This window comes from Astatotilapia calliptera, chromosome 10 (assembly GCF_900246225.1).
Source record: "Astatotilapia calliptera chromosome 10, fAstCal1.2, whole genome shotgun sequence".
Lineage (NCBI taxonomy): Eukaryota > Metazoa > Chordata > Actinopteri > Cichliformes > Cichlidae > Astatotilapia > Astatotilapia calliptera.
This window is the reverse complement of record NC_039311.1, coordinates 1,860,626-1,883,279: the sequence shown is the minus strand read 5'-3', so window position 1 is coordinate 1,883,279 and position 22,654 is coordinate 1,860,626. Positions and strand designations below refer to the sequence as shown.

Here is a 22,654-nt window from a genome sequence, read left to right as displayed (position 1 = left end):
AGCAAAAGACAAAAACCAAACTGTGATATGATAAAGGCAGAGGAGCGAGTCATCATTGTGGTTTGTTACTGCGCTCTCATCCATCTCCACTGAAGCTTCCTCTATCTGGGCTCTTCACTGTGAGGCGATATGTCAGAGGCGCTTATAAACATTTCTCTATTTCCCCCCTTGAGCTTACAGTATCTCAGCTCAGTGCATTGGGTCAGTGCCAGAGATCGAAAGCATTCGCTGCAATCTGCAAACTTGGCTGGAAGGGGAACAAAGAAGAAGAAAAAAAGGGGAAAAAAACACCTTTTGCTTTATTTAACATCAAATTTTTCATCTTTCTTTCTCTCTCACTCTACTTAAAGTCAGAGGTAACAGAAGCACTTATAACAGCCACTCTATTCAGACCGCAGGGACAATTAAACCTCTGACATTTAAAATTTTAACCTTGTGTTAGGACAAAGACTTAACATTTATTTATACTGAAGGCCAAAAACGACAGATCGCAGTTCCACTGCAGCTCGTTTTCCTCAAAGAGGACAAAAAGGGGTGGAGTAAGGCACAGATGATGATCTTTTCAATTATGCAGATGTCAGATTAGGTTGTTATTGAGCATCAAGGTGAACGGGTCGATCTGCAAACAAACAAACAAACTTTTTCAACACAGACGACTGTAGCTGTGCGTCACAGCTGCACGCCAGCCAGCGGATTGCATTATCCAAACCATCTGCAGTGTAATCGTTACAATCATTTAGGATATTTACTGAGATCAGAGTGTGCCATTGTAATTTGGAGAGCTCTCACCAGTGAAAACCTTGAATGCCTTGCAATTAACTCATTAGTGTTGCCACTATCAAGACAGAGCCATCGAGAAAGCGCGCTGTGGTGACGCACGCCGAGTAAACGTTCGCCTGCATGTTCGCCTGCATGTCAGCTCACATGTGGGAGAAAATGTGGCACGCGTGTCTGAATGTGTCCGCAGACGCTGGCTGCTAAGAAGATCAGGACTGGACCTGATCGTCATTCTCCACTAAAACACACAATCACAGTCATAGCAACACAAAACCAATCAAAGATGATTGTTTGCATATCTGTTATAGCTGCAGACTAGAAATTTGAACTTGATACCAAAGAAAATGCTCAGTACAATTACCACAGAAGATTAAGCTCAGGGGTAGAGCAGGGCGATATGCCAAAAATATTTATCACGATATATATTTGAAAATTTGCGATAACGATATAACTGACGATATAATTGATGCGAGACAAAATACAACTCCACAACATTACTAGCGCAAAAAGACAACCTTCCATTTATTTTCACTTAAACAAGCAGCTGTTTTTTATGTACATTAAAGCTTTATAAAAATGTAACAGTGCAAATGCAAATTCCTTGCTGAAAGTTTAACCAAAAGGCATTTCCAGTAGAAATGGGCTGACATATCCTGAGCATAACCATGTATAATATCTACTGAAGTTAAAAAGAGGTGCTTTGCAATATTAAACTGCAGTGTGCAGTACGCATTTTTCGGACCATAAGGTGCACGGGATTATAAGGCACATTAAGCGAAACAAAGCAGTCAGATAAATCAAACTTTATTAAACTCATTCTTCTTGCTTCCTCCACTTCTGTACCATTGATTCATTAATGTTGAATTCTCTGGCAGCTGCTCTATTCCCATGTTGTTGCAGTATATTAATGACTAACCTCGTATTGTGGATGGATTATCTCAGTTGTTCTCCTGACTGAAGTTTGGTCCGTTTACAGCATCCTGCCATGCGATTGCATTTGTCTCTAACCATGAAGAACCTTCACGTTAACTTTTATAAGTGGAAAAGTGTTAGTGTTCGTCCTCCAGCTTCACTGTTTATGTTATGCTAACATAACTGTGTCGCTAGCGATCACGTAGAACATCATTATATACCAGCTAGCCCAACTTCAGTAACCCTACAAACGTCACTGCTGTTTAGTTTCCTGTCTTCATTTATGTTGGAAGTGATAGCAGAGCTGTACGTTTGATTTTTTTCAGAAATCTCTCAGTCAGAACATGCTATATCATGCTTAGGTAACTAGCGAAACTAGCGAGCTAACTTCTGCTAGCTTCCTGCTAGCTTCTAACTCCGTTAAATGTAATAACTTTTGTTTTCATGGATGCCTGGAAGTTAAACTTCATAGTTACACCTGGTAAAGCAGCAATGCTGATCGTTTTATTAAAGATGAAAGAATTTAGACAGTTTTTAACTCGGCACAGTCATGCTAAAATAAAGAAGCTCAGTATGAAACACTGAACCAGTCTAACCTCACAGCCGGCTGCAACAAAAGAAGAAACACTTGATTGCACAAACAGGAAAGTTAAAGTTAAACATCTGCAGCTCTTTACACCCTCAGCCCTGAACTCTGATTCTGCTGCTCTGAATTTCACTCTTTGTTCCCTCAGATTACTTCTCCACACTGGTAATCTGGAGCAATCTGCTCTGCATGGCTGTTCAGCCTGCAAATATTATTCACCTTTTATTTAACTAAAGTGCACAAGCTGCTATGTCAACTATAAGAGATTACAACTGTGGCTGTAAATAATTACTAATAGCTAACTGCTAACATTTACATTGCATATGTTAACTTCAGTGTTATTGAAACAGGAGCTTTACTGATTTCTGGCATCCCTCCTAAAGCACTGATCAGCGTTATGAATGTTAACTACTTCAGCTGTGAGTGAGGGAGGAGCTGTGTGAACATACAGCACTGTCGGCATCCATACTGCTGTAAATGAGTATCTTCCTTTGATATTAATATCTGAGTATTTTTTATAGACAACCATAATAGCAACAACAGGAAAGGACATGAAACAGTTACAACACCCTCCCAAAACAGGCTGTGAGAGCTGCACAAATGATCTCAAAGTAACAGACTGAAGAGCTCGCCAGCTGAGCATTACATTTCTCGCAGTGTACCATATAAAATAAAAGCATAACATATATAACATATTTTTGACATTGCCAAAGGAAGCTATGCACATGTATTACTGAAGAGACCCTATTACTGAATATTTGCTGCCATTTACGTTGGCACCAGCTCTGCTCAAGAGTGTGTGTGTGCGTGTGCGTGCGTGCGTGCGCGCTCGTCTCCAAACAGCAGCGAAGGAGAAAATCGTGAAATGACATTACTCAAATGGAAGGCAACTCGTTATGTTCATTTAAGTGCAATAAAAGCTTCTCATCAGGTGTTAATCCATTTATTACAAGATGCAAGATGGACAAATGACTCCTTTACTCTGAAAAAACACTAGCAGAGAAAAAAGTTACAGCATTTAGACTTCAGCAAATCCCCCTAAAACTAGGCAGGTATGAGGCAATAGGAAGAAAAACAATGTGATGTAAGTGATGTAATGCAGTTTGCTTATGTGATATCCACATGTGTGCAATGCACAGATTTTTGACCAACAGGTCAAAGTTGAAACACTGTTACTGCACAGTGTACATTTAAACAAACTGTGTGTATATGAAACAAAGTGTGTGTATATGAAACAAACTGTGTGCATATGAAACAAACTGTGTGCATATGAAACAAACTGTGTGCATATGAAACAAACTGTGTGTATATGAAACTGTGTGCATATGAAACAAACTGTGTGCATATGAAACAAACTGTGTGCATATGAAACAAACTGTGTGCATATGAAACAAAGTGTGTGCATATGAAACAAACTGTGTGCATATGAAACAAACTGTGTGTATATGAAACTGTGTGTATATGAAACAAACTGTGTGCATATGAAACAAACTGTGTGCATATGAAACAAACTGTGTGTATATGAAACAAAGTGTGTGCATATGAAACAAACTGTGTGCATATGAAACAAACTGTGTGTATATGAAACAAACTGTGTGTATATGAAACAAACTGTGTGTATATGAAACTGTGTGTATATGAAACTGTGTGTATATGAAACAAACTGTGTGTATATGAAACAAACTGTGTGCATATGAAACAAACTGTGTGTATATGAAACAAACTGTGTGTATATGAAACTGTGTGTATATGAAACAAACTGTGTGTATATGAAACAAACTGTGTGCATATGAAACAAACTGTGTGTATATGAAACAAACTGTGTTCATATGAAACAAACTGTGTGTATATGAAACTGTGTGTATATGAAACAAACTGTGTGTATATGAAACAAACTGTGTGCATATGAAACAAACTGTGTGTATATGAAACTGTGTGTATATGAAACTGTGTGTATATGAAACAAACTGTGTGTATATGAAACAAACTGTGTGCATATGAAACAAACTGTGTGTATATGAAACTGTGTGTATATGAAACAAACTGTGTGTATATGAAACAAACTGTGTGCATATGAAACAAACTGTGTGTATATGAAACTGTGTGTATAGGAAACAAACTGTGTGTATATGAAACAAACTGTGTGCATATGAAACAAACTGTGTGTATATGAAACTGTGTGTATATGAAACAAACTGTGTGCATATGAAACAAACTGTGTGCATATGAAACAAACTGTGTGTATATGAAACTGTGTGTATAGGAAACAAACTGTGTGTATATGAAACAAACTGTGTGTATATGAAACTGTGTGTATATGAAACAAACTGTGTGTATATGAAACAAACTGTGTGTATATGAAACAAACTGTGTGTATATGAAACAAACTGTGTGTATATGAAACAAACTGTGTGTATATGAAACAAACTGTGTGTATATGAAACAAACTGTGTGCATATGAAACAAACTGTGTGTATATGAAACAAACTGTGTGTATATGAAACAAAGTGTGTGCATATGAAACAAACTGTGTGCATATGAAACAAACTGTGTGCATATGAAACAAACTGTGTGTATATGAAACAAACTGTGTGCATATGAAACAAACTGTGTGTATATGAAACAAACTGTGTGTATATGAAACAAACTGTGTGTATATGAAACAAACTGTGTGTAGGTTCTCCCTCGTGAAGCTCAGAAACACACTCTTGCATATTCAGCTCGACGCTGCTCTGTGTGTGTGACAGTGCTGTAAACTACGCTCCTGCATCAGGGTGCCACAAATATTCACTGATGACCTCGTCACCTTGCTACACACAAAAACATGTTCTGAGTCATACATTAAACTACACCCACACCTCACAGGAGCTAGACTTCACTCTTGTAGAGCGTTTGGACTCTTTGATTTAACCATTAGAGGTGCAATGTTTTATCGAGCAACTTCCAAAAATCCTCGATACAAATGATTTACTTTTAAAAATGGGCCGTCCCACTTTTCTCACCAAAAAGGGGCACATCGGTCAGACTCAGTCATATTTATTTCATGGCTTTAGTAACATTATGTTACAGATTTAGATCAATAAATTACATTGTATCAATTAAACTGTATTAATATTTTAAAATATAAAAGCTTTTTCCCCACCGCACAGATCAGTAAAATGTACACGTGCCAGTAAAACTCTGAGCATCTGACAGCTGGACGCTGAATTAGCATTAATTATCAAAATCGACACCATCAGAGGATCCATTTTCTGCTCAACAAGCATCAGTTTAAAGCACAGGACGAACCTCAGTCCTTAAAATGTCGATATGCTTTTTGCGTCCCAACTCTGCATGTATGCCATGTGATTTTTTCCTTTATAAAGTGCTTTCCACCAAAGTGTTCTAATATAGCAGCTATGCCATTTTTACAGACGTGTGAATTCCCATTAGACCTTTGGGCACTGCGCTTGGCCTTTTACTTTCAGATTGACTCGTTGGTCGGTTTATGTAATAAGAATAACTTGGTTAGTGTTAGGAACAGACTGTGGTTTTGGTTCAAATGCCACAGTGTAACAAAAGCTGCTCCATTAAGCCCACAGCCAGTCATCTCCAGAGCCTGTAAACAACCAGTTGTTAAGTGAAGTACTCATTTAATTTAAACTAAAGGAAACTAAAACTAAACAAGCATTTATAAGAAAACAGTTTTTAATGATGGTCCTTCTACTCTTACTGGTTTCTTTGGTTTTTCATAACTCACCATCGTGTGTTTCTTGTTCAGGTGCTTCTTCTTTTTCCCTTGCGAGTGAGCCAAGCGGGGGTTGTTCTCCTGGTCTGAGGACTGGTGGTGGAAATTGTTCCTGCAGGGCTCCAGGCTCAGGCCATTGGGAACCCTAGAAGGGGTTTTCTTATGCAGGGATCCTGCCTGGTTGTCTCTGCCTTCCTGAGGCTTTAGCGTCATGTTCTTCTAGGAAGAAAACAGAACAAGACAAAGCTTTTATTAGAGTCAAAACAAGTATTTCATCTTCGTGCAAGCAATGTACTACAGACTGTATCAGCCAGACAACTGGCCTGTAAGAAGCCTGCAGTCACACCAACAATCAGCAGTTAAATGTGTGTTTGACTGAATTTTTATATCTATGAAAAGCTGCTCATTACACACTGCAGAGCTCAAAAACAGCTGAATACCTTTTCACAAAAGCCCATTTTGACAGATAGCAAATCTCCTCTACAATAAGCAGAGAGTATTTGCTCTAAATTGAAGGGCTATCATGCAGAAAGGCTTCGATGTTCCATCACTAAATTTTCTCCAACAAAGAATAAAAGAACAAGGTCACTGACAGTTTTTTTCCTTTTCTCAAAGAACACAGTGGAGGTTCCAGCAAATGCCAGGTGGATTTAAACCATGGATGTGACACTTTAGTGCTACATCTCACGCAACGCTACACAACCTTTTGTTTCAGTCACTGTAGCGGCCACAACCACAAAGTCCATGTTGACATATTTTAAATGGATTAATTTTTTTAAATTTATTATATTTTCAGCTCATTCTCTTCGATCCTTTTTCCCTCCCACCTGTCAGCTCAGACATTACCATGTATGTGCACATGGACTGTAATAACACAAGTCACACGAATGGAAACCAACAAATACACTGAAAAAGAGCCTCTAGTATATTTATAGAGCTCATGTTGGAAAGGAAAGGTGTCTGGAGCAACATCGCATTCAGATCACAGATTACAGAAGACAAGACGAGCTTTTCAAGGGATTTTTAAGTGTTTCTTCCTGTGTAGTCACTGAGTGGACAGACTGTAATTGCTTTGATTAACAGGCTTCTTATCGTGAAGGTGAAAGGTCACGGGAGTGAACCCTCTCTGTGGAACATGACTTGAACAGATATTCATAGCTACTGGATGACCTGCTAATGAAAGGTGACTCATTATTCCTCCGTGAGGCTGATAAATAAATGAAACACATATATTCATGGTCCAAGGATGAACTGCGATGACTTTACTGTTCTTCTTAATTCTCATGTGAAAACCTGATCATCCACTTCAAAATTAGCTGACATGCTCATAGAGCAACTGTAAAAACATGACCTCACTATGTTAGCATGCTGACATTAGCATGAACCTACACACTGCTCACGCTCTCTCTCTCACTCATGCATCAGTTGTGTTTGGAGGACTTTGATGTCACAGTGAGGTAAAGTAAGCAGGACTGATTGCAAAATGGTTTTAAATCAAATCTGATGGACAGAAAACAGGAGCGTGTAGCTGAGGGGCACACAGCGGCGCTAACAACAGAAACCCTGAACATTTAAGTCCATTTTGTCTTCTGTCAACATGAAACTATACAGGAGAACATTTGTCTTCATGGACAAACTGGATACTGAAAACAAAGCAATAAGATGAGTTACACAACTTGCAACTGCAATATGGGAGTTACAGAGTCTGAAAGCGCTCATCAGCACTAATAGGCTGCAGCTGAAGGGGCTGTGCAATGTATTACAGCCTCTACTGTAAAAGTTATCGAGCAAATCAGCTTTGTTATCTGAAGTGGTGACCTATTTTACTCTTTTTGTTAGAGCCATTGCTGTTAACAGCCCCAGGGAGACGTTTAAGCAGATGAAGTGGCTATCAGCATGGAAGTGCAAAGCTGCCGCAGCTGCACTGATAACATGTCAATAGTCTACAACACTGAGGCTGGAGAGACCAGCTCTAATGCAGTGTGCATTTGTAGCACCGAGACATGATGCAAGTGTACACGTTATGTTTTGGTTTTTTATGGAATTACAGGAATTTTATATTTACGGGCTTGAAACTACTGGACTGATTAAATGCATCAATATTACAGGCGTGTCTTGTTTTTTCATCATTTATTGAGAAATGGAATTAACTTTTCCGTCTTTAAGTGAAAAGTATTTGGTAACATGAAGACGCCTTGATGAAAGTGAAGGAGGCAGGCAGCTGAAGTGGACGACTGCTGATTAATCAAGAAGAAAGAAAAAAAAAAACACACTAACCAAGTCAGGAGGTGAATACATCACTGGCAAAGTCTACAGTCAAGAGCTGTTTCACAAACGTTACAACTGAGGGTTTACATCAAGACGCACATCACTTCACCACCGAAGGAGAAGATAAGAAAACATCTGAGAGAAAAGAGACAGCTGAGCTCTGGAACAACTTTCTGCAGATTAAATCAGAATGATTTTGAAGTGCGTGCAGAAGTAACACGCTCACAGTGTTACAGCACTGCTACTGTTTCCATTGATAATACCCTGAGTTCAGGGTTTAGGGAAATTTCTGAAGCTGATGGCGCTACTGTCTGCTCCACGTCAGCCCAATACTGGGACACAGACATGCACGGGAATTTTGTTTTTCTGCTGGATAAACAGCCTGAATTAAATGTCTGAGTCAGTGAGCCACGTTGCACATGATGTTCAGCAGGGCTGTCAAGTATTGTAAAGGCCTTTGCACACTGAGCGTGCTCTGATTGGTCGAATCTGGAAAATGGAAAAAAGAAAATAAATATAGTTGTTGCAAATTCTGTGTTAACCTAATAATTTTAATCATTCTGTGACATGTAAGCATTTAGATTTTATAAAAGAGTAACTATACAAGTAGTATAGCTGATTCAAACCTGTGTGGGTCGTAGTTATTACTGCTGCCCTCTGTCTTTCTAGTTTGAATAAAACCTCTTAATCCATCAACATCTTTTAGGATGAGTTGTATTTGTTCAGCACCGCTCAGTGTAGACTCTCAGTCCAACAAACCCCAACTCGGTCTAGGATTTAACCCACAGCCCACAGAAACCAAAGTGAGCTTCACAGCTGGCGTACAGTGCATATAAGGAATGAAATGGAGGCAGATTTTCCAGCACACACTGGTTAGGGGGGGGAAATCCAGCCCGTCTCAAGCAGCAGCTCTTCAGATGGACCACCTCGAAGCAACCTTAGCGTGCCGGCAGAGAATTACTCCAGCAGTTTCAGAGATATCCACTGCTGTCAGAAATGAGCTTGATGGGTGTGCTACTGGCACTGACTCACTAAACCATTTCTAAAGGCCTCACAGAAAAACAAGTGCATGCATCAACTAATCTTGTTTGCCTTTCCCGCCCACACTCATCCAAGGCAAATAATGTAACATGACATGTATTGTCAGCGCACAGAATAAGTGACAAAGTTATGATGAGGCTGAGAGACCTTCCATTGTGCCAGTCTTCTGCGTGCTTCTGAGCATTTAAACCAACTGATTGCCTGGAATAAATTATGCACAATATGTCTTGCCTGCTCACTGAACAATAGCAAGACAAATTCCTTATTTCACTGCCTTACGATGACACTGAAAGCAAAGTAATTGCTCAGCATGGCTCAGTCTGCACTAGCTTTCATTACTACGATTGTCTGTCTGTGTACAAACTAATTACAATGTGGCATTTAGTCACAATGCATATCTGCAGGTGTCCACGTGAGGGTTTGCCACAGGTTAATTCACTTTCAAGCCACATATTTCTGTGTGAATAACATTCAAGGCAAAGTATGTGTTTGTATCTACAACCCAAAACCCAAAGGTAAAAAAGAAAAGTGGTGCAGGGCTCAAGAGGGACACATCTGACACATGCTTCAACTATTATAGACCAACAAGTTATTTATAGCAGTTTAAATACGAGCACTCAGTCAAACACCAGTTTGACCCATAATTACCTGGTTCTGCCTCATCCTCACTGGCACCATTTATAGTTACCTTTTTTTATTTGAGGTCATTTGTTTGATGCATATTCTGAAATGTGATGTTTGAGAATAATGTATTTTGTCATCATTTCAGTTTATTTCAAAAAGTCTCAACAGGATCTTCTGTCAGGGTCCTGGGACTGGGCGACCCAGGATCCCTGAGCAGTCATGTATCATATTATTATTATTATATGTATTTTGGTATTGCTGCTGCTCTCCTCCATGATTGTAGATGTGAGTGTGTGTGTTTATGTCTGCGGGGATGCTTGGAGGATGGAGCTCAGCCACCTGCAGGCCTGAGGGGTGTGGCCCTGCGGAAGGACTGGCCACACCCGAAGCCACACACCTGCCGCTGATCAGGGCTCGTCGGGGGAGCTACTTAGGAGAGTCTTGGAGCTCCCACCGACGCGGGATCATTCCATGAGACTCCACGTTAGTCTTCTGCTTAGCTAAAGTCTGAGTGTATGCCTACTGGAATTAAGTGTCTTGACGGCTGCCTCTGTCATTTTCCCCTCAGGAGGAGCGTGGAACCTCGGAGGGCAGCAGGCACGGGGTGTGTGTGGACACACGGCAGTGGAGAACATGGAGCACGGACTTTTGGGAAGACACGACACGGGAGTCACGGGAGAGCACGGGGATTTACTGTTATTGTTTCCATCACTGTAAATAAACGCACTGTTTATACACAGAGTACCGCGCCTGGGTCCTCCTTCCCCACACATCCCCACGGTCTGCCAGCCAGATCGTGACATCTTCAGCTTTATTGTGAAAGGTTTATTTGGAAAATAAACAAGCGGACGAACACGCTGGGTTTACCGTCGTTGTTGCTAATGACAACGTGTAAAAACAGTCACTTGTCCGTCCGTAGTGTGGTCATAGCCGCTACAGTGACCATCAAAACGATATAAAATATTCCTGTAAAGAGTTCATTTTGCGACACCACAAAACAAAAGACAGCGCGATATGAAACGACAGAAGTTTTCATATCGTCATCAGATATCGTCATATCACACAGGTAGCGTACACACAGCATCAGAACAGAACACTGAACACTACCTAGTCTGACGGTCTCCTTTCTTGGTGTAACATCCGGACGGTTGGTTCAGAACTCGGTATTAACAAGAAAGCAATGATTAAGAAATCAACAGGTATAAAACCATCAAACTCTCAAACCTCTGTGCGCTGATGTTAGGGGGTTTTTGTTTTTGACATTTGGATCAAGTCTTTGTCTTTCCATACGAATCCTACAAATCTATATTAAAAATTATAGATGTATATAGATTAGAGTTAAAAATATAGATTCATAGACAATTTTATCCACAATTTAGGCTACGTCCACACGTACACGGGTATTTTTGAAAACGAAGATTTTCCGTTTTCGTTTATAAAAAAAATCCCGTCCACACATAAAAGCCAAAAATGAAGGAAAACGCTGCTAGTAACATGCCAAAGCAGCAGGTGGCGCTATATTCCTATCCGTGTAGAAATGTTGGCCAATCAGAAGTCAGCCTGGGTGGGAAAGAGTAAACAAAGATGGCGCATAGAAGCAGAACTGAATCGTATGTGTGGAGGGACAGTAACTGTGTGTGTATATGTAAGCATTTAAACACTGCAGAGAGTAAAATTAACAGTATTTTGTCAAAGTCCGCCATTGTAGAAATTAATTTCACCGAAACAATAACGTGGCGCACAGTGTGACGTCAAAAATGTTCTCCGTTTACCTCGTCCACACGTAAACGCAAAAACAGAGTTTTTGAAAATCTCCGTTTTCAGTGACCGAAAACGCCGTTTACGTGTGGACGAAAGGCGCAAACGCATAGAAAAATCTGCGTTTTCAAAAATACCCGGGTACGTGTGGACGTAGCCTTAAATTTGATTGTTATATGTGCCTAAATAGACGACGCTAAACTGGGCACCTCTCTCATTAAACATCACGCAGGCTGCAACAGAAAGAATAAAAATCTAAATATTCTGTTGCTCTGCGTCTTAATGATCGAGCATTGATACCTTCGACGTACACGATCAACGTTTCCTTCTCCTTCCTGGTATCAAAGAGGCTTAATATAAACGGTGGACAGAGATCACTGGTGGAAAAGCAGTGCTTGAAGCAACTGGTTAAAAAGCTCGACCCAACATACAACATTATGTTTTATTATGCGCAGCTCCTGCAGAGTTTCATGGTTCAGTTACTTCAGTTATTGTGGAATGAATTTCCAGGGAAAACATTACCCGTGCTTTGTTCTTACCTCTGACATGTGTCACTGCTGTTGCTCTACAATGCTGCTGCTGACACCTTGTTTCAATAGATTCACACTTTAAATTAGGAAGTGTGTCATCAGCGGTGGTAGCTCAGTGGAAAAGAAAGACGGCGCCTCATCTACTTACATTCAGAATTGCTGCTGTCTGCAGGCCGTATACATCATAGTTTTAAAAATATATATACTGTCAGAAATATTATCACAGATTTAGCCCATCTCTAACAGCTGGAGGTTTGTTTTAATAACTACCTCAGCCTGATTACAAATGCTGGGTTAAGTGAAACCAGATAACTGGCTCAGATATCAATCCTTGCATCATGAATGTGGAGATGCTCTCACATCAGTATGAACCGACGCTCTGACAGAAGTGTCCAGCCAGTGAGTAGTTGAATACAGTGCATTACATAACATTTCCTGAATATTCCTCTGGGCCTTACACAGTAGAAGTGTCACAGAATAAATGAGGTTTTATTTAAAAATAGAAATTACAGAGCTCCTCCTTTCTTTTCATCCTCGTTTGTCTTGCATTTTAAAGCCACCTTTGAGAAAACTTCATGCTTACAGTGACCCTAATGTCCAACAACCTTTGATTAACCTCCTGAGAACCAAGGAAAAATGAACCTTCCCAGTTTACTTTGTGATTTCCTTCCTCTTTGGAGCTAAAAGCCTAAACGCACGAGAAACCAATGGAAAGCGCAGGATGTCCATCGGGACTTAGTAGGGTGGCTTGAATAAGTCAAAAGATGCAGACCCAAAACAAATGACCATTACAGAGGACATAAATGAACAGGCTGGTTCTCAGGTTCAATGAAGTGACCCCAACAAAATCAACCCGTCCATATTTGTCTTATGGACAAAAGTTAGTTTAGAAGAAACAGATTCAAGAAATTATAAAAGAGAAGAAAGACGTCAGGAAATAACAACAAGTATAAATAGACCGACTTCATGACTGATGACACCGCTGCATTCAACACCAAGCTCTGCAAACACACAAACACATACCTTTGGCCTCTACACGACAACAGAGTAAAGAATAATTGGAGATCTAATGGATGCTAATAAAGCCTGATCAGCACAATCCCTCCTTGCTGTACTCTAGGACTGAAGTGCAGATTAACTTCAGGTAGCTGGTTAGACTGAGAAGTCTGTCCTTGACCTGATTAGCACACGTTCAGCATTAAGACGAGCTGAGAAGTGTTGGCCGTAACTAACTGCTGCATAATTCATTGCTGCTGTTTGCAGTCATGTAACCAATTATAAGTGTGAATAGACTCTTTGATCCTCTAACCGAAAATGTTCGAACTCCGGTACACGTGCATGAAGTAGTCACTGGTTGAGAGTTGACACGGGAAACCTTGGTTCTAACGGTGAGCTAAACATCAGCTGCTCGAGTTGGTGTAAAAATGTCTTTCATGCCTCACGGAGATCAAAAAGAATCTTTAGCTACTTCTAATCACCAAGAATGAAATACGTTTCACAGAAATCGCTCAGAATTTGGAAAACAAACTGAAAAAATGAGAAGCACAATGTTTCCACCACAAACGTTGTTAAGCCTCGCAGCTTAAACTGGCACAGGCAGACTTACTATTGCACTCAACAATTAATGTACAGTTGTCAGTTTGCTTTATGTGAAGATGGAACAGCAGAGCGGAGTTTGCCAAGTACATCTCTGTACACACAGCAAGTGACGAGAGTGAGACACCAGGGAGTTTATCTCCCACTTAACAGCCAAGGAAACAGTGATTCATGGTTTATGTAGTTCACACACACAGAACGATTGGTCTACATTAATGTTTAAAGCACAACTGGATGGATGGATACTCACTGAGACAGCTGATAGGAGGTTAAATAAGATATATCAGCTACAGCGTAGTTGTGTAGAACACCTTTGGTTGATGAGTCAAAATGTTAGACTGTTTAATACAAAATCATTTCAAGTAACTTCTAGATTTTCTCCTGATCTTGACGCTGAAACCTTGAGCTCCTATTTGACTGAGAAACTGGGCAGGCCGGTGCAAATGTAGTGTTTATAAGACTGGGGAAACCTGCAGTGAGCTGGGACTGAAGACGTCGCCTGGATGATGACGAAACGTTTCTCCCCCTGAAAACATCCAGATGACCAGAATCAGCCTTTGTGCCAGTGACATGTCGCAAAATCGACTCCCTCCATCAAAGACTTGGATCGCTTCACGTTACTGCTGAATGCGATGAATTAAACTTTTTTTACTTTTAGAAGTAACATCAGTTAGAAAAACAGAGAGCTGAGGTCAGACACAGGAAAAACTCTTTGAAGAGGTTTTAAGTCGTTTTGTGAAATGATTCGTTTGAAGGCGGATCCCTCTGACATTTTCAGTTTGCTAAATCCCAAATTTAATCTCCAAATGTTCCTGTAGCAGCACAAAGTCACACTGGCCAGAACACAGAAATATTTCACATGGTGTTCTGCTACATGCCCTTATAAACTGCTGTGCTACAGTTCTGTTTATGGGCCTTTATAAGCTTTAGAATATGAAGAAAAAACATTTTTGCTGTATTCTACAGCAACAGTAACCATTACCTGCCCACAAGGTGCCGAGTGCTACTGGACAAACACAAGTGCACATCATCTTTGAAATACAGGAACCACTCAGACTATCCCTGAGTGCTCATCTTGTCACTGAGCATTCAGGTCGTGCACCGTGGATGACCGTTTCTTCTGAAAGCAAAGAAACGCCGCGCAGCTCGAGAGGCACAAGACAGGAAACGTGGAAGAGAAGGGCTCGAGTACAAGAGGAGCAAAACTACTGGATACAAGTGCAAATCCATGTGGGCATAAAATGAAGAAAAAATACATTTGATCCAAAGAAGTAATATTTTTTAAAAATTATGAATAGGGATGGGTATCGTTTAGATTTTATCCGATACCGGTGCCAAATCGGTACTTTTGAAACGGTGCCGGTGCTCAAACGGTGCTCAAACCGGTGCTTAAAGAATGGAGAACACAAAATTGGTCCAAAAACCACTCATATTCAGCTGGTTTTTTGTAAAAAGATAACAATGTTAGCCTTTTCTGCAGCTATGGGGCATATATGGCATCACTCTTGGCTGGAAGCAGTGCTTAAACAATGGAAAAAACACAAACTTTGTCCAAAAACCTCTCATGTTTAACTGTTTTCCACTTTTTCTTTGGTCATTTTAGCCTTTTTGGCCAGGGTGAAGGGAGCATCTGCCATCAAACAAGAAGACAGCCGCATGTAGCTATGATGATGTTTGCTAGTTCACCTTACATGCATTAATGTAATAACGTGGTTAGCCTACTCAACGTAAATTACACACGAACAACATTAAGCTACTCACGCAGAGAAGAACGGCTGCTGCTGCATCATCATCCTCATCATTTCTGCTACACTGGCAGGGCTAGGGGCCAGGACTCTCCTCTTCGGGTTCTTGGGGGATGTTGCTAACTCCGGGTCAGATAACAGGCAACCCACGCACAGTAGATGTGCTCGGTGTGAGGTCTCGCAGCAAGCTATCAAATACGGCGCATTTCTGGGCTTTTAAAAAAAACGCTATACGTCGCCAGGTGTTTCATCGGATTCGAGGTGTTGCCTCCTTTGACAGTATCACAGTATCAGCTTAAAGCACTTGTTGCTGCTGAGTTTGCATCTTTTGCTGTGAAGTACAGCCAGACTTTTGACCGCTTCGCCTTGGGCATTTTTAATCCGTAGCTCTGCATAAAAGAACGCACGTACCTGGACCCGCCTACTATCCTCGGAAACGTAAAATGATTGGCTAGAAGTGAATCACAGCTCAGGAAAAAAAGCACCGAAATGTGCGCTGCTTTTCGGTCTGGTTACTACCGTTTATGTCAGATGGCACCGGACACCGGTACCCATCCCTAATTATGAATCAGTGTTGATTCATGTGGTGTTGAATGACAACAATACACTTTATGAATAAAAGTGTAAACACACTAAATTAAGCCCTTAAGTGCCGACTGTGAAGTAGCTGAAATAAATACAGTTATATTGCAGAACGCATGAGAGCAGGCAGGTCCAAAGCATTTGTTCCACGTGCCTCAGCTGCTGCTGTCTGAGCATGCTCAAACAATTATCTCAACACAGTGGCTCGTTTCACCCGTTATAATTTGTATTTTATAAGCAAAAAATATATATTTTGATGTACAAATATCATTTTTCCCTTCTGAAAACCATCTTTGGTGTCTCAGAGTAGATCCAGCTGCTAACAGCCCGAGTGTTTCCAGAGGCGGAGGGGATGAGCTCGTCTAAGCCAGACAGCTTTCAGGAAACGATTTCCCTGAAAGACTGAAGCATCTGCAGGATGTTTGCTCCTGCTTGTGTCGTCGCCTCGTTTCTCATAATGCCACAACAGCGAGACCTGACACAACAGCGTCCGCTTTAAAAATGCACACAGCTCACATTTACAACGACACCTAGACTGGCACTCGTCTAATCACAGACACTTTCCCCCCATCAGAGAGATGGGTGTGTGGGGAAAAACCAAAAAGGGGATATCCTGTGGGTGATTGTATGATGAGCCAAAACCAGGTCCGAGCTCCTGCCATTAAACAAAAACTGATTCTTTTTCTCTCAAAGCTCAGAGAGCTAAAGAAGAACTGGAGTTACGGGAAACCAGTTTCCATCTCTATCATTTCATCTCATTTGTTTGGGAATCAGAAGAACAACTGATTCCCAAACAAAAAGAAAGCAGCATATAAATCCTTAAAAACCTGCTCTGTCACTTTTTAATTACAAAGTATGGTATAACACGTGTATCAGCAAAAGGAGATTTGTACTCGAGCCAAAGTCGGCAGATCTGTTTGTATTTATGACGCAGCACATGTCAGAGTGCACGCGTTTCCAGTTCCCAGTGATTCCACTCTAACAGTGCCAGTACAGCTCTTATATAACTGATATAAACATATTGAGCTTGAGCCATAAGAGCCACCAACATTTACCCTTATTAATAAACATGAGGAGGAGATGGAGCCTGTCAGACGGCTGCTTTTATGGTAATCACTAAATAAACAAAGTGGGCAGTGTTGCCCTTTTCATATGTAAGGAATGCAGCAGGCCTTTTATTCATACGTACATGTAAAAACATACACACACACACACACACACACACACACACACACACACACACACACACACACACACACACACACACACACACACACACACACACACACACACACACACACACACACACACACACACTTTCTGTGATATCCTAGAGAGGAACATTTACTAAAAGTAGCAGGTCATCGATTCTGTTTACACGAATGCGCATGACATGCGGTGACGACCTGAATAAGCAAAGCATATTGCGAAAACAAGACTAAGTGCAGGCTGCACAGATCAAATGAGAACAAACAGCAAGGTAGAAAACAATGTGCTGCAACAATCCCAGGCTGATCGGCACGGCAGGATGATCTCAGCCTTTGAAGCTGCCCTTGTTGGCTTAAATAATTACAGCTAATTGCTGACAGATGTAAAGGCAAATGAAGCATTTCCTTACACGGGAGAGGGAGTGCTGACGATGACCGCATGTGGTCAAAGCTTCAATCCGATTCTCCCATTTGATGTTGCTAAAGAGGATTCCCTCTCAGCAAATCAGGCCTGTTTGTTAAGCTGTCTGCCACGTACACGTAGGAAAAACACAAACAGGCAAGAAAACATGAAATGTAGCAAATATAATGGTAATCATGTGACCACTGAAGGTCTTTTAACTGCTCAATATTACGCTCCACATGTTTGTTCAGTAACAGTATCAACTTTTACTTCATGGTGGTATGTGTAGCTAAAGTAAGCAGCGTTGGTACAGAAGTGTCTTTGTGTAACCTGATGGCACGATGACAATATGCTCTCAAAATATAACCAACTAACCAACTAATAGCTCGAGAAGTCACAAACCCTTACCAACAACAACAACAACAACAGCAGCAGCAGCAGCAGCAGCGTAGCTGAGCGAATGATGTTTGGTTATAAAACCCTGGTTAAAAGTCCAGAGTGACTAATTATAAATAAATGAAAACATAAAATACAAGCACGTCACATTTACTGTCATTCCACTGTCAAAGCAATTAATCAAAGGCATTAACAAATGAACAAGTACCGTTTTCTGTTAACTGCACGGTGGTTAGCACTGCTGCCGCACAGCAAGAAGGTCCTGAGTTCAATTCCACCATCAGGCCGTTTGCATGTTCTCCCCGTGTTTGCGTGGGTTCTCTCCGGTACTCCGGCTTCCTCCCACCGTCCAAAGACTTGCAGCTTGTGGGGATAGGTTAACTGGAAAATCCAAATTGTCACTAGGTATGAATGTGCGAGTGAATGTGAGTGTGAATGGTTGTCTGTCCCTGTGTGTTAGCCCTGCGACAGACTGGCGACCTGTCCAGGGTGCACCCCGCCTCTCGCCCTGTGACAGCTGGGATAGGCTCCAGCACCGCGACCCTGAAAAGGAGAAGCGAATGGATGGTTGGATGGATGTAATAATTTATTTTTTGCTCAGATCTCCTCTAAGCCTCGGCTGAGAATTCATGCGGTCGTGTAAACAATGACCACGAACAAGAAGAGAAACAAGCAGCATTTTGCTAACAAGCACGGTTTCATTCTCCTTGATGTGCAAATGAACCTGTGAGAAAACACAAGAAACGTGAAACTTCTGGATCCTCTTCTCACAGTTAAACACGAGACATCGTCTCTGAGTTGATCAAACTCTAATTCTAAGCTCTACTAATGAGCTTTTATGTTCAAACAATACATTTAATGGAGGGAAAGAGCTGGGGGGTGGGGGGGTGGGCACCACCAAACATCTACAGCGATTCCTCTTTTTTGTGCATTTTTTAACTGCTAACGCACAGATCAGCTGGCAACGTTACAAAAGCATGTCTGTGGGCAGCAGAGCACCACGTCTGACGCGTAACCAACACAAACATATGTAAGCGCATTAAAAAAATCCCCACATGGCAAATCAGAGCTAGAAGGCAAACAAAAACATATGGTGCCAAGTGTGGAAGCAGACACAGCAGACAATTACAACACGACTCTGCCGGCGACTGAAAATCAGGTTGAACCCGGGAAAAGTGAAGCCGTGGAATCATTTTCAAGCTTTTAAAAGACAAACCAGGGTTTCAGGAGAGCTGAGGAGAAGATGATGATGATGAAGAGGTACTAGAAGCAAAGAAGTGGCATTCACGACCAAGAGAGGGCATCATACAGTATCAGAACACCGGTTGTGGTGTAGTCTGTGGCAGGACTAAGACTTTATCATTGCCACGACTGAATAAAGATCCAAAGAGTCAAACTGCATTCAGGTTCCTGCCAGTAAGTTACAAGTAAATGTGGAATGACAGATATTTTGATGAATCAGTGGAAAAAGACGGATCCCCACCAGCACCACCTCCTGAACTCAGGATGTGTGTTTCCTGAAAGTGTCCAACGTTTTCTCCCAGATGCATCATTAAACCCGTCGCTGTGGCAAAGAGGCCGGGGGACAGTGTTACACTACAATCAAACGGCACCAACCACTCGTTATGATGCAGCAGGAGGAGAACGAGCCAGAGAGGATGAGTCACAGCTGGGTGTGCTCACCTGAATGTGGAGGATTAACTCTACTGTAATTAGTAATTATTACCCAGGGACGGATGGCAAAAACAGGTGAAGAGGCTTTTCACTGCCATTATGGTTGTTATTGTTTTAGACTCATTATGTGTACATGTTGCCGCAAATGTTAGTGACCTTATGTTTGCTCACGAGCAGCTTGATGTTAAGCATTATTATCATGTTGTGCCTGTTTAATAAACACTCTCTCGGTAGGCTCAGACTGAGTCAGCTTCAAATTAAAATCTAAAAGCTGATCAGTTTGTTATTTTCAGCTGGTACCTAGAAGTTCTCAGATCTACAAAATCTAATTTCTTGACCCAGAGAGCCCAAAGAAAATGTTTTCACTGTCACGTTCATACACATGACCAATTTAGAAACACCAGTAAACGTAACGAACTTATCCGTGGAAGGAAATCACACGAAAACAACCCCGGACCTTCTTGCACCAAGACATCACTGCTACCATAGGGCGAGAGGCAGGGTACACCCAGGTCGCCAGAGACACACAACCACCCACACCTAACCCCACTAACTGCATGTCTTTGGACTGTGGGAGGAAGCCGGAGCTGCCGTTGCCATGTTTGAATCGAATGTTTCAAAAACTAACCCCAAATAATCACATTTGAAACATGCAAAATGTGACATTTTTAGCTAATACTAAGGTTTAAAAGTAGGCCTACATCTGCTACTCGTGCTTTGTTTTGCTGTAATTTGTCGCCCTCCTTTATGCTGGTGAAGCACAGAAATATTCATTAAGATGTTTAGTCCTTCAGCCATGCATCAAATTCCTGGATGCGGTGCCACAAAAATGACGGAGCGTAACAAATTTGGTCTCATTTGCCGTCACTGGCAGCAAACAAGGAAAATATCGGGCAATAAATAAGTGCATCCATCACTCGTATGAATATTTAATAGAAGGCAAGGGCTGACTTTCCAGTGGGGCTAAAAGGGGCAAGTGTTACCTCCCTTTTTAAAATGAGTCCATGTTTGCAGCATTAAAAGGAAAAACCTTCTTGGCTTTGTTCTCGCCTACAGACAGACTGCACTTTCTGCCTCCTGGACCTGAGAGAAACTCCACTCAGGGCCAAGAAGAAGCGTCTCCATCAATGCTGCAGAACAACACACACATTTTCTTCACAGCATTTCTAACTGTGTTTACATGTTTCCACAGCTTAACTACGGTGAACGTCTACTGTGAAGGTGAAGCACTGAGAAACACAATGATATCACACAACGAATTAAGACAGAAGTCTCAGATCTTTACTCAGACTGAGCGACAAAGTTCTTGCAGTGCTTCTGTCCTCTCAGACCTTTTCAGCCCATTTGTTGTCTGTCGTTTTAAAAATAAAGTTTTCTGTGCACACCGGAGCCAGAGCAAGCACCACTGAAGGAAAAACAACCTCTCCTGGGATTTGGAGAGAAGGGAAACCGAAACGCTTGATTTCACTCAAGCTGCGTCTTTGCAGCAGCATCTCCCTCTTATTTCTTTTCTCCTCCACCTCCATGATTCACAGCAGGAAATCGTCTCAGGCAGGGAGCGTAGAGCCGGTGACGCTGAAGCCTTCCTGTCCTTCTCCCCCGCCCACAGCCAACAACGGACTGCCGTCAGACGCTGAGGATCGAGTTTTAGGAAACTTATCAGCTTAACTGGGATCTCTTTGTAAAGAGGCTGGGGAGCCCCAGAGGGGAAACACATTTGTCCAACATGAGGCTTCACGCTTGTCCGGTGTAACAGGACGTGATTAATTCTGTTAATGTTGTCACACCTTTGGTTACAGTTAAGCGTTGGAGGTAATATCAAAAACATGTGGGACCATTTAGAGGAGCAAATCATCAGGAAGCGGGTTAACGGCGGGACTCTTTGGGTTAACCTCTCTGCGTTCCCCGTCTCATTCCTCAGCTCTCCAGACCAATGATGTGATGTTTCTTTTGGGACGCCGCGGCTTCAGGCAGAATAGTGCAGGTTGCTTAGCAACTGGGTACAGAAAGAAGATCATTAAATTGCACTGATGCTCACTCAGTTTTTGTGTCATGAAAACCTGTTGCCCTGACCCACAGTGAACAGGAATCTGTCCTCACATGAACTCTGATGGATGTGCTGTGCAGCCTCAACGTGATGGTGGCGTAAGAAAGATTCATAACAAGGAAGCAAAAACAATTAAATATAAATAATTCACCAAATATTGCATCGTTTAGTCAGTTAGTTAAATCGTGTCATATTAACACAGCTTACCTCATCTCAGTTAATATTAAGTTAAATCAATGCAGCGCACTGAGCAGAGTCTATTTCCTGTCTGTATGAAGACCGAGCACCAGAGAGCCGACACCTGCACTATTTATAGCCCGCGGACATTAAAGCTAACGGTGTAATACGAGGCCGCGCACTCGGCCCTGCACCGGTAATTAGAAACCCAGTGAAAGCTCATGATGTCCACAATAGATGAGAAGACGGCGCCAGAAGAGACAAAACACATTTCCAGGTTCCTCAACTAGTTTTAGTTTTACTGTAACAGGATTTTGGGCTCAGAGCTTTCCCAACGCTCTGCTGCTCCTATAATGATTTCTACGCCACAGCTACTCAACTACACAACTGTTCACTCAGTCCAAGCCTCATGTGAAGAACCCCCGCCATGCTTTTACAACAATAAGCCTTACAGCTTCAAATGCAGCAAAAACACAGATTATTGCAGTGAAAATTAAGACATTTTACTATGGTGGCTCTGAGAGGTCAAACACACTGAAACCTGTAAGAGCACACAAAAAACACGATGAAGTAAAAAACATAAATCTCCCAAACACAACAAGT

General features: G+C 41.6%; 1 protein-coding gene across 13 annotated transcripts in view; it reads right to left on the bottom strand.

Moving 5' to 3' along the window:
• The window catches only part of auts2a (activator of transcription and developmental regulator AUTS2 a), a 349,430-nt gene that overhangs the window by 258,530 nt on the left and 68,246 nt on the right, over positions 1–22,654 (bottom strand). For 11 of the 13 annotated variants that reach the window (XM_026183217.1, XM_026183218.1, XM_026183221.1 and 8 more), the window contains exon 3: positions 6,015–6,221. In XM_026183217.1, the coding sequence (XP_026039002.1) occupies positions 6,015–6,221 (207 nt within the window). The remainder of the gene's footprint in view (positions 1–6,014; positions 6,222–22,654) is intronic. The other 2 variants (XM_026183222.1, XM_026183219.1) reach the window with 1 other exon arrangement.